Source organism: Molothrus aeneus, chromosome 19 (assembly GCF_037042795.1).
Source record: "Molothrus aeneus isolate 106 chromosome 19, BPBGC_Maene_1.0, whole genome shotgun sequence".
In the NCBI taxonomy this organism is placed as follows: Eukaryota; Metazoa; Chordata; class Aves; order Passeriformes; family Icteridae; genus Molothrus; species Molothrus aeneus.
In genome coordinates, this window is record NC_089664.1 from 8,523,406 (window position 1) to 8,536,375 (window position 12,970).

The window sequence follows — 12,970 nt, forward strand, 5'->3', positions numbered from 1 at the left end:
ATTTTGGGGGGGGGGCACAAAGCCCTTTTATTTTTATTTTTATTTTTCCTGCACTTGCCTTGCTTGGGGCTGCCAGCGCCGTCATACTGGGTGATTTGTGTTTTGGGGAGGTGGATTTTGGGCTGGGCATGAAGCACAGTGGGTTCACACCTCGTGGAGCAGCCCAAGAGAAGCAGCTGCTCCCTGGACATGGAGCTTTTCCCCTGGCTCATCGCAGGGGATGTGCCCGTGTCAGGAAGGCGGCCCTGCCACGCGTTCTGCTTTCCGTTTCTTTGTGTTTCTGGCTTTGATCGCGGCCCCAGGCTGGTGCCTCCAGGAGCAGCACCCACCCCTGACCCTGTGTGCTCCCTCCCTGCAGGGTGACATCCAGCAGCTCCTGATCGTGGCGGACCCGCGGGCAGCCCTGGAGTACTGCGAGCACTACAGCCCCGACTGCGACACCGCCATCCCCGACTCCCCCCAGTCCCAGGACCCCAACCAGGACGAATACGTGAGTCTCTGCGGAGGGTTTGGGCTGTAACCACCCATATTTGGGTTTATTTCACCCTCTCAAACACGTGGCTCCTTCCTCGTGCTCAGCTTCCCCACGACTCGTCTCCAGCGTTCAAGACAGGGATTGTTTTTAGGATTTACGCGTTCTGGGTTTGGATCTTGGGAGTTTCTCTTCTTTCTGAGCTCCTTCTGTTTCCAGAGACTGAAAGGAACATCCTTTTGGAGCTCAGAAACACAGGAGAGACAATGTGAGCCAAGTGTGGATTACTGACCTTCCCTGGCAGCTCCAGCCCTGTCCAGATCAGCACCTGTTTCTAAATTTCCAGTTATGCTGTTGGACTTGTAAAAGGATTAAACAGTTATTTCTCAATATTCTGTGAAACAACAGGTGTTAAAGGAGGGAGAACCATTTTTCCCCTGGATTTCCTTTTAATCTCATTTTGGCAGAAATGCTTCCAAGTCATCCCTGGGAGCTGCTGTGCCCAATAATTTTTGTACGAAGGGTTCACCCCAGGCCTTTTCCTTAAAAAAAGGAAACACTATAAAAAAGGCTGGTGGAGGGTGCATTTGCATGTTTGCTGCCCAATCAGAAATATCTGGGTGTGGCTGAATTTAATGAGCATCACCTGAATTTTGCCCTTTTTAAAGAGGTCTCGGCTTGCTGCAGTTGCTGTCTGGCATCCTGACATCCTCTAGGGCTGATTTGCTTTCAGCTGAGCCCAGACCTGCAGGGTCAGGGAATCCCCACAAACCAGTAATGCCATCAGCCCTGCCAGTTTATCTTTGGGATTAAATTAATCCAGCACCTAAGCAGGGCTTTGGGATGCTCACGGCGAGGCACAGCCCCGGGCAAGCGCCGCTGCCGCTCCGCCAGCGCTTCTGCAGAAACAATAAATAGCACAAATAAAACAGCACTTTGGTGGAAATCTGTGGCAGCAGGAAAATAAAACTCCTCTTTTGGAGCCAGCAGTCCAACAAGAGCTGGCTTGTCCCGAGGCTGTGTTGCTCAATGTAGGAGCAGCTCCACGTGCCGGCGGCCGCTGCCAGGGAGAGCTGGGCTGGCGAGGAGCGGGGCCGTGCCCGCCTGGAACCAGCCTCTGTTTGGGTTTCTTGCTCAAGAGTGAGTGACTGATGCCTTGTGGGCAAGGCTGCAAGGATCTGCTCCTCCAAGGCCTCCAGCCTGCAGGCCTGGGGTGGCTGGGAAGTCACAGGGGCGTTGTGAGTGCAGGAATGGTGCCAGAGCGGCCACGGGGCTCGGGGGCTTTCTGCCCCTCTCTCAGGGAGTTCAGGTGTGGCAGGTCTGGGAGGTTTCAGCAACCCAAGGTTGAAAAACTATCATGGAGTCACTGGTTTGGGTTGGAGGGATCTTAAAGTTTAGCAGATTCCATCCCTTGCCAGGGCAGCGTCGCATCCTGCAATCCCACATTCCTCCACATCCAACCTGCTCTTGGACACTTCCAGGGATGGAGCAGCCCCAGCTGCTCTGGGTGACCCATTCCAGGGGGGAATTTCTCCCAAATATCCCCTTGGACACTTCCAGGGATGGAGCAGCCCCAGCTGCTCTGGGTGACCCATTCCAGGGGGGAATTTCTCCCAAATATTCCATCTAGACTCGTGGTGCGAAGCTGTGATGTCCACAGGAGCTGGCAGGGACACGCTGGGTGCTCCCCGCTCATTTCCTGCTTCTCCTCCTCTCCCTGCAGTACACGGACGGGGAGGGAGAAGGTGACACTTACTACTACGAGTACCCTTACTACGAGGACGTGGATGAAGCTGTCAAACCAGAAACCCCCACCACCAAACCCAGCCCTCCTGAAGTGGCTGCTGGAGAGAAACCCGAAACCAAGCAGGTACTGAGGCAGGTCCTGGCAGGGGTGTGGGCGCTGAACCTTTGTAAAGGGGAGGATGATGCAGAACGATTTTGTTGCTCTGATTGTGGCGCTTTATTTCCCACGTGTGACAGGATTATCCAGCTCCCACAGCACCCCCTGAGAGAGGGAACCCCGGGAAGCAGGCCAAGGAGGATGGAGCAGTGGATGATCCCCTGGTTGATGAGTACAACTACGAGACCATCAACGAGGAGTATTTTACTCCCATGCCCTATGAGGATATCAACTACAACGAGGAAATCGATCCCCAGGGTGGCCTCACTGAAAATGCAGTGGAAGCTGAGCTCCCCACGAGCACTGTCGTCACCTATAATGAGACTGATGTAATTTTAATTCATTAATTTTAATTTTTTTTTTCAATTAATTCTGCTGTTTCATAGCCCTGGAAGCAAAGGGGACGGGAGCAGCCAGATGGTAAATCCATAAGTGGTTCAGGCAGCTGCAGGGAGAGGAAGTTTCTTGGGAAATGTTTTCACTCCAGATTTTTCAGGGTGGGGAACGCAGATATTTAGAATTTGGTTAAGGATTATTCCCCTGGAAAAAGCTGCTCATATTGACATCTGCATTTCCTGGGGTGAAGTGGTTGTCTGACAAAAAAGAAAAATGAGGGTTGCTGTTAAAATCTCAGTAAAAGCCTTTTATCCCAAAGTTATTAATATAAATCCTTAAAATGTTGATTCGCTGGAGAACATCAATATTTTTCATTTTGCCATTTTCCCTGAAAAGCATTTTTATGTTTTTCAGTTTGTTTTATTTTAAAAAAACAACATTTCAACACTGGAACAAAGCCTTGATTCCAAAACTGCTGCATCCACGTGGAGTGAACTCCTTTATTCTGTGCATGGATCTTCTCAGGGCTGGGATCAGCCCAAACCCCACAGCTTTTGCTGCTGGAATACTGAACTTTTACCTCTCCACACTTCAATATCCTCCAGCTGAAATGATGCACTTGAGACCCCCCCCTGTGCTTAAGTTCTTGCTTTTGATGTTGATGCTGAAATAGGTGAATGTTGGTGAGACTGAGATGAATTTTTGGGGAGCTGGGTGCTGTGGGGCTCACAGAGCAAGGAAATAATGGCATTAAATGGGCAAATCCTTCATTACCCAGGAGCAGCAGCAAGGGAATCACAGGTGGGAGAACATGGAATTGCTCTCTGAGCAACCTGCTCTGGTGGAAGATGCCCCTGCCCATGGCAAGGGTTTGGAACTGGATGAGTTTTCAAGTCCTTCCAGCCCACACCATCCCATGTCTCTGTAATGCTTCCAAATCCCATCCTAATTCCCAGGAAAAGCTTGGGGGGTGCTTTCTCCAGTGGAGAATTATTTGTTGTGGGGCTGTCACAATCCAGGGCTGGCAAAAGAGACAGCAAAAGTTGGCCAGGATCCCTGGAGGTGGAGATGTGAGGGAAAAGGTGTCAGGGAAAGTGTCCAAGCGAAGATCTGAGCAGCTGGAGAGAGGCAGGTGCAGATCCAAGGGCAGGGGGGATCCAGTCCAGCCAAAATGTGGTGGAGGAGGTTGGAGAGCCCAAAATGATGCACAGGGAGGAAAGGAAAAGGCTCCAGGAATTGAGGGAGACAACAGGAGGGAACCCATGGATGGGAAAGTTTTCCATTTCCTGACCAAGAGCCCGAAATCCTTGGCCAAGCTTGGATTTCTAAGAGAGAGGAATTAAAGATTGGATAGAGGGGCATTAAATATAAAAGTGGGAGAAGAAGTAAGAGGCTTCAAGGGCCACTTTAGTTGTTAAGGAAAGGAAATAGAGGAGGAAAGCTCCGGCAGGGAACTGCCCACTTACTCCAAATATCATCTTTCCATGCAAATAGACCTGAGGACCTCAATTAAAATATCAAACCAGACATTTTTGATATTCATTTCATGTAATTTGCTGTTATCCTCAAAGCCTTAGAGGCAGATGAGATTTTTTAGATTAGGGTTTTAAGGTTTCAAAGTGCAGAACCAGGTGAAATATTTGAGCCAGGATAAAAGGCAGGGGTGTGATAGCAACAGATCCATTTGAACCAGCCCAAAGGAAAAACAATCCTGGCTTTTCCAAGTTTTCTAATTAAATAATTGCCAAAGTATAATTTCTGCCAAGGCCAGTTGGTGTTTGCAGATATAAGAGAAGGTGGGCTGGTGAGTACCTTAGTTCTAGGTTTAATCTTAATTTAAAACCTCCTGAATTCAGACCCAGATGTTCGTGTTTATGACTCCTGAGCAGTTTTGGCACAGAAAGAAGCCTGGAAGTTGTGATGACACTGAAGTGACTTTGAATCTGTAGTAGTGAGGAGCTCTTTCTCTAGGAAGCACTGGAGAGAATTCAATTCCTGGACTATTTTGGTCATTACCTGGGTAGGAAAGAAACCAAATCAAGCTCAGCAGCACATGTTGTTCTTTGCAGGCTGCTCAGAGCGAGGGGTGCCAAAGGGCTGAGCCTGCCAGGCTGCTGGGAGCACAGGGAGATGGAGAGCAGCAAGGAAATTCTGAGCCTTGTCTGGATGTCCTTGCTGTGCTCCGTGGCATCTGAAGGGATTCTGAGAGGATTCAGGGGTTGAGGCACCGGATTTGGAACAACTGCTGCTCCTTGGATGGGCCCAGGGGCAGATTGGATCCCAGACTAAACAAACAGGAGGCTCTCGCAGAAGTGAACTTGGGTTTTTCCACATTTCCTGTGTAACTGGACACTGACAGTGACACATCCTGGGTTTGGTGTGCATCTGAAATCTGGGAACGGATGTGGGACTCCTTGGCCTTGATAATCCAGGGTCTCCAGCACAGGGGCTGTGAGAGATGAGGAGGATTTGGAGCCTGAAACTTCCATTACCTCTTCCTTCAGGCATTTGCAGTTTGCAGGGTCCTCCTGACACGAGCTTTGTGCTGTGTTGTGTTTTCCTCACTCCAGCTTTTCTACTCTCAGTGTTTTACTGGGGATCAGTGAAGAAATCCCAGGGAAAGCCAGGGTGTGTATTTGACATGAAGCTGCTCCCATCTGTCTTCCTGCTGTTGGAGAAGTCACAGGAGACTTAAAAATTCCAGAATTTAACTTTTCCCCGGGTTTTCCCCTTGTCACTGTTATTATAAAGCATCCTCATTTTACAAAAGTCAACCCCTTGATCTAACAGCAACTAATATTCCAGCATGGAGAGAACTCCAGCCTGACCCATTGCTGCTCTTTCCTCTCCAGCCTGCTCAAGGAGGGGATGACCTGGACAAAGATTTCACTGAGGAAACCATAAAGGAATATGATGGGAATTATTATGACAGTTATTACGACCGGACAGCCTCTCCTGACATTGGCCCAGGCATGCCAGCCAACCAGGACACCATCTACGAAGGGGTGAGAGGCTTTCTGCTCCATCCAGCAGCATTCTGCTTCAAAATGTTGGTCCTTCCATAACTTAGAGCAGAATTAGTGCAAAAAAACAACCAGGATTCACCCACCTGCAACTTGTATTTAAACAAGGAGGAGATGCCCTGGGTGTTTCCTGCAGGGTTGTGCCAGGATCTCCAGTTCCTGCTGGGGTTGGTGGTGGTGATAATGATGATAGTGATGATGGTGATGATGGCAGTGTCCTCTCTGACTGTCTGGTTTGTGTTTCCCTTGTCCCACAGATTGGTGGCCCCCGGGGTGAGAAGGGGCAGAAGGGGGAACCTGCCATCATTGAGCCGGTAAGGAGCACCTGAGTTTGGGGTTTTGTTGGTTTTTCCCCCCCTCCCCATGGAAAAAGGTGCAGAGAATTTGTTCTCATTGAGACAGCTGGGAGAAAAACTCCCCATGAAAGAATTCCCTGGTTCATTGAATCTAAACCACTGTAATTATATAATTTTATTTGAAAGCTTCAAGGAATGACCTAAATCGTGAAGGAAGTGCAAGAATTCCCATGAAATCTCTCCTTTAGCAAAATAAAACCTGGGACTGAAGTGTCAGGCAGGGGGCAGCTCTCATCCCTCAGGGGTTTGGGAGCATCCAGGTTGTATCCTGCCCTGAGCTCCCAGCCTGGGGCTGGCTTTAATTGGGCCACCAATGGGAATAATTTTATCCCTGTGGGAATAAAAGGGATAGAAAATAAACCCCTGCAGCACAAAGCTGTGGAGAGAGAGGTTTGCTCCTGCACCAGCTCCACAGCCCCACAGCTCTTCCTTTGTGGAACCCTCTTCCTTTGTACTTCTGGCCTGATTTTGAGGTTGATTTTCCTTCTAAAGAACAATTCCCAGCTGCCTGTGCCCTCTGCAAAAGCTGTGGGTGCCCAACCCAGCACCCCGAGGTGGGGAAGGAGCCTCGTGGTGGGGCTGCCTCAGGGGCTCCTGTGAGCAGAACAAAAGGCTCTTGGTAAATTCCCATTTTTCCCCTCTCTGTGTGCCAGGATGCCCGGGTGCCCCGTTCCTGCTCCTCCCAGGCTGGAATTGGGGATCAGCTCCTCGCACCCACCTGCCCCAGCCCCGTCCCTGCGGGCTGAGCTCCTGCTGGCTGCACACCCACAGTTCAATTAACCTCATTTTCCTTGGCAGAGGGCCAGCACAGCGCTTCCCGTCATCCTCGGGCCATTATTCCCCTTTTAATTTTTCCTCCTTTTCCTCTTTCACCTGAAATTTCTGCAGGTGCTGGGGGTGCAGTAGCGTGGCTTCAAAACTCCGATTTAGCCCCTTGTAAAAACATTTCTGACCCTTTCCCTCCTCCTCTTCCTTTCTGGGTCTCTCACTCTGCAAACAAAAGGAGGAGCTGGCGATTTCCTTATCAGAGGGGTGGAAAGGGAAGGGAAGGGAAGGGGGGCAGCCAGACCCCACGAAGATGATGGCAGAAACCCAGCCTGAAAAGTTACAAAGCAAACAAAATAGTTAAGTTTAATCATCCAGAAGGAATTTGGCCGCCTTTGCTATTTCAAAACACTGGAGCATGGATGGCTTTTGCCAGAAAGTAAACAAGACCAAATGCTGCCTTGTCCCTTTCCCTGCAGCTCCTCTTGAGCAGGGAAATTCGGATTTGCTGCGCTCTTTAGCTCTTTTTTTTTCTTTTTTTCCCCCAGTTTTTGATGGGAGCTGCAGGAGAAGGGAAATAAAACCCAAGCACAAAGTTGGATTCTGGTGGATTTTCACTCCTTGCCTTTCAAACCCAGCTGTCCTTCAATCCTTGCTCTGTGCTGACACTTGCTGGAGGCAGCGGGGCAGGGCAGGGGCAGGAGGGATGGAGAGGAGGGATGCAGGGATCCCAGATATCCCAGCTGTGGGGTCACCAGGCTGCTGGCACCTCCTCAGAGCCCTCTGTCCTTCTGGGGTGGACACTGGTGCTCCCTTTTAGGGAGGGTTTGCTCAGCACCTCTGAATTGCAGCAGGGTTTTGGGCTGGTTTGGGGATGTTGGCTTCACTTGCGGGCGGTGTCTGAAGTGGAACCCTTGCCCTGTTTTCCCCTGGGACAATCCCAAATCCACGGTTGGCTTGCCTCCCTCAATGGGATCACCTCACTGGCGCTGTCCCTAAAACCCTGCCACGTTCCCACTGCTCCCATTGATGAACATCCATGGGAACACGGGAGGTTTCCTGCCAAGGAGAATCTCCAGATGTCCCCAAGGCCCCAGCTCGACATAAACCAGCAGATAAATATGGGAAGATGCCAAGGATGTTTGCATCCCAAATGGGCCAATTATCCCTGACCCTTCCCCCTGGGGAGGAGTGTCCTGGGGAGCAGAGCCTTGGTGCCGTGTGTGCTCACAGCAGCCCCCCAAAAGCCTCCTGCTGCTGTGGGCTGGGATTCCCTGCACCCTGATTAATTCCTGGTTTAGAACCTGTCACACCAGAATGTGCCACCACTGGTCCCAAAAAGGATGGGTTTGGGGCTGTCTATATGCTGGGAGCTCAACAAGGATGGGTTTGGGGCTGTCCATATGCTGGGAGCTCAACAAGGATGGGTTTGGGGCTGTCCATATGCTGGGAGCTCAACAAGGATGGGTTTTGGGGCTGTCCATATGCTGGGATCTCAACAAAGATGGATTTTGGGGTGTCCATAAGCTGGGATCTCAAGAAGATCCATCCAAAATCCATCATTTTGAAGTGTCTATATGCTGGGATGGATTTTGGGGTGTTCATAATCTGGGATCTCAACAAGGATGGATTTTGGGTTTTTCATATGCTGAGATCTCAAGGAGGATAGGTTTTGGGGTGTCCATGTGCTGGGATCTCAAGAAGAACCATCCAAAATCCCTCATTTTGGGGTGTCCATGTGCTGAGATCTCTGGGGTTTCCCTGAGGACTCGCGTGTGGAACTCGGCCCTAACTCCCACCCAGTGAAATATTTCCATGGCTGCAGCTGCAATGGCCATGACCATGACCTGAATTCCTCCCTGGTGAGGAGCTGCAGAGCCTTTTCTGTGGTGGCAGCAGCAAATTCCCCCTCTCACATCCAGCTGCAGCGGGAGCCAGCCCTTCTCTGAGCTTAGAAACGCTGTGGAGCCGAGTGTGGACACCAGGAAAGGGCAGAGAACGGAGCTGGCTGCGCGTTTTTTGGTGCAGAAGCCCTGATGGAAGCAGGGCTGGGGCATGGCTTGCTGCTTGAGGTTATTTTTTGCTGCTCTGGGCTTTGGGAGTGTGGTTTTTTGGGGCAGGAATGCCTGGATTTTCCTGCAGACATTTCAGATTCGTTCGGCTCGGCTGGAGTGGGGTCAGCTGAGGCTTTTGGCACCAGAGCCTGAGAACAATTTAGGGTGATCCCAAAGCAGCTCCTGCTGCTCATCCACAGATTTTTACAGGATTTCATCCCTTAGGAAAAATGTCCTTGTTTGCCACAGGTGAGCTGGGAATTGCTGACTCCACCTGAGCTGCTTTATCTCAGAGATAAAAGGGACAGAGCTCTTCCCAAACCATTCCCCTGATACCTTCTCGAAAGCATTTCCAAGTGGATTGGGAGTTTCTTTCCTGCCTTTTACATACTCATGATGGGGAAAAAAAAAACCAAAAAAACCACCAAACCTTAATTTTCCTGAATGCATGATAGATCTGATCTAAAGTGATGACAAAATATTTAGATTGAAGAGGTTGGAGTAACAATATCCCAGAATTTTTCCCACACAGTGATTTCCTACGTTCACAGAGGAAATCACAGCGTGCAGTCTGCTGGAAAAAAAAATCACTTAAAAACCACCTTGCAACTTGATTGCTAACTTCTTGTCAAGCTCTCTAGGGCCAGAAACAGCTTTTTTCCTCAAGCTCCAGCACCATCGAGGCTGGACAAAGTCCAGGATTTGCTTTTTCCCTGGCTCTGAGCACAGGGAGAAGGGGAAGGTGATGCTGGGGAAGGTGATGCTGTGCTGGGGCTGATGCTGGCAGTAAGGGCTGGCCTGTGGGATTTGATTACACATTATTTGGGATTTAATTACACATTATTTGGCTTTTCCATGATGCTCTGCACCTCTGGGAGAGGTCATCCAGAGGCAGTGCAAACCCTCCAGCTCTGGGATGTCTCCATGCAGCAGCAAGAGCTGAAATATTTAAGAACAGCTGAAGCACCGGGCATTTCCCTGTGGACAAAATGCCTTTGTGGATGTGTCTAATCCCTTTTTTTTCCTTCCTCTTGCTCAGGGAATGCTGGTGGAAGGCCCCCCTGGTCCTGAAGGCCCAGCAGTAAGTGGCATTTTCCCCCTGCTCCCTGGGCTCTGTTGCTCCCATCTGCCACACACGTGCACAGAGGGAGCTTTGGGGTGGATTTTGTGGTGCAAAAACAAACAGAGAGCTTTTCCTGCTGCTCCTAGAAATCTGCTACAAATAATAACACATTTTCTCTCGTGGCTTAGGGGTTTTTTTTCCCCCTTTTCTCTGCCAGGGCCTTCCAGGACCTCCAGGACCAACTGGACCCGTGGGCTTGATGGGTGACCCAGGGGAGAGGGTGAGTGCCCATGGCTTTCTCCTCTTTGCTGGAGTTTGGGTGGGTTGCTGGGGCTGTGGGGTATCCCTGGAGCCTTGAAATCCTGTAGAAATCTTGTTGAAATCCTGTTCATCCTGTGAGAGCAGCTCCCAAAGGGGCTCATGGTGGGACACAGGGCAGGGCAGGTTCCTGAGGTGCTGGGACATTCCCATGGCACCGTCCCCAGCCTGGGCACTGCCTTTGTTTTAGGTCAGGTTCTTTGTTGCCTCCTTGGTCCCTGTGGCTGCTGCACTCCCCCTTTTCCCCTGCTTTGCACTGCTCCTGATGGAGCAGAAATCCCATTCCTGCTGCCTGGGACATGATTGAGGACGAGGGGCCCTGCCTGAGCTCCATCCATCTCTGCCTGCCAGCTCAGAAAGTCAATCCAGGCTCAGCCCTGGGGGCTCCTGGGCCTGGCTTAACCCTTGTGGCACTGCACTGCTGCCCACACAGCCAGCTCTGCAGCCTGGGTTCACAGAGACAGGTTGAGCTGGGTGTGGTTTGCATTGCTCTGTGGTCCAGGGCAAGCCCCAAAAATCCTTTTTTGGCCTCTGGGTATTTTCAGAGTGCTGTTTTTCCCTGTGGCCTCATCCCTTGCTTGGTTTGAATCTCTCAGTGGTCCCCTAAAATTCCTTATTTGGCTTCTGAATAATTCCAGGGTCCTGTGTTTCCCTGTAGCTTCATCCTTGTCTTGGTTTATATCTCTCAGCCATCCAGGGCGAGCCCTAAAAATCCTCATATGGATTCTGAGTATTTCCAGGTGCTGGTTTTCCCTTTGGCCTCATCCCTTTCTTGGTTTGCATCTCTCAGTGGTCCCATAAATTCCTTATTTGGCTTCTGAGTATTTCCAGGGTGCTGGTTTTCCCTGCCTGTCTTGGTTTGCATCTCTCAGTGGTCCAGGGCGAGCCCCAAAAATCCTTTTCTGGCTTCTGAATAATTCCAGGGTGCTGTTTTTCCCCTGTGGCCTCATCCCTGTCTTGCTTGCCTCCCTCCTGTGATGCTCAGCTCTCCCTTCCCCTGCTGCACTCCTGGCAGGCTGGATGCTGGCCCTGGGGACAGGGGACACTCCTGCTGTCATCTGGCCAGGCAGATGCAGATATTTGCTGGCCAAGCTCCCTTGGAACAGCCTGCAGAGCCAAGCAGCAGCCACTCTGAGAGGAATAATTTGCATTCTAGGACAGGCTGCAGCAGTGTCCAGAGCAGAGTGTAACCCAGCACAGGGTGCAGAGAGAAGTGATGAACTCACACAGGAGCTGCAAATGTATTGGAACCCTCCTTTTCAATTAGAGCAGCTCCTCTTTTAATTTGTTTATTATTAACCCTGAGAGTGTAGCTCATGAATTTACATGACCCTTCCCTGGGTACAGTGAGGAACATTGCCTGCATCTGATAAAGAGATTTTTTTATCTGCTCTCAGGCAGGTGCAATGAATTAACAGCCCAACAATAGTCAGCTCTGTTAATATTGGCCAACGCTCATTTAGCTCTGGTTTATTCATTGTAAAAAAGAAAAAAAAAGACAAAAAAAAAAAAAGAAAGAGCTTTATTTATTTAAAGCTTCTTCCACGATCAGGAGGCACAGAGGAGTTTGTGTCAGCAGCAGAGCTGAGGAGCAGCCTGGGTGTGGGAGGTTCCAGAGGGCTCAGGATGCTTTGGGATGACTTAGGCAGCAGTGGGAAGGAGGAAATATGGCACTGAGGAGAGCAGGGAGCTGTTCCATGGGAGCTCCAGACTGGCAGGAAGGAAGTGGGAAAATGTGTTGTTTGTTAGGGGGTGAGCTGCAGCATTGGAGCAAACTGCAGCTCCCTCACCCGCCCTGCTGCTTGCTTGGAAATTCGGGGGCCTGGGTGCTCTGGGGAAGGCTCATCACAAAATATCTTCACCTTCCAAAGCCATCAGCCATTGAATCCCAAGGGAATCACTGCCCTGAGCACAGTTCTGCCCCTCAGAAGTGCAACAGGATCCCTAAAAAGCATCCCTAAAAATCCTCATTTAGCTCCTCAGGGCTTCCAGGTGCTGCTTTTCCCAAGGGCTCCCTTAACTGGGAGACCCCCAAAACTGCAGGAAACATCTCCTGTTATGTAATTTTCTGACCAGGGCAGAAAAACAAGCAGGGAGAGAGAGACCCTTGGTGAATGCTGAGGCTCCTGAGAGCTTCCAGGCGCTGCTTTTTCCAGCTGCTCCCTTAACTCAGAGACCCCCAAAACTGCAGGAAACATCTCCTGTTGTGTAATTTTCTGACCAGGGCAGAAAAACAACCAGGGAGAGAGAGACCCTTGGTGAATGCTGAGGCTCAGCACCGTGGTCCCACACAGACACCCCATGTTTCAGTTTAACCCTTCCATGGCAATGCTACCCCAGGGTTTGCATTTCAAACGCAAGTTGAAGTCGCCATCCCTGCCTGGCTGCTGTATTTCAGCAAATCCCCATTTCCACAAGGAGAGGCACACAGATTTACACCCAGCCCCTGGCAGGCTGCATTTCTCCCAGGCATTCATGAATTTAAATTTCCAAAGTGCTTTATGGGTTTGATTTTCCTGTGTTTCGTTGCTCACCCCCCCTCTGCTGGTCCATTCCACCAGGAAAAGACCTCCCACACCCAGGCTGAAACAAAAAGAGGCATTTGTGGGTAAAAGCACTGCATCAACACTTGTCAGGAGAGATAAACAAGCTCAGCCCTGCTCCATCATAGGCAGGGCTG

The 12,970-nt window shown here is 50.4% G+C and overlaps 1 protein-coding gene across 1 annotated transcript in view; it reads left to right on the plus strand.

The window, feature by feature from the left end:
- Positions 1–12,970, plus strand: part of COL5A1 (collagen type V alpha 1 chain) — a 133,991-nt gene that overhangs the window by 57,334 nt on the left and 63,687 nt on the right. Inside the window, exons 5-11 of the mRNA XM_066562709.1 lie at positions 359–490; positions 2,196–2,342; positions 2,456–2,704; positions 5,564–5,716; positions 5,992–6,048; positions 9,949–9,990; positions 10,190–10,252. Of these exons, the coding sequence (XP_066418806.1) occupies positions 359–490; positions 2,196–2,342; positions 2,456–2,704; positions 5,564–5,716; positions 5,992–6,048; positions 9,949–9,990; positions 10,190–10,252 (843 nt within the window). The remainder of the gene's footprint in view (positions 1–358; positions 491–2,195; positions 2,343–2,455; positions 2,705–5,563; positions 5,717–5,991; positions 6,049–9,948; positions 9,991–10,189; positions 10,253–12,970) is intronic.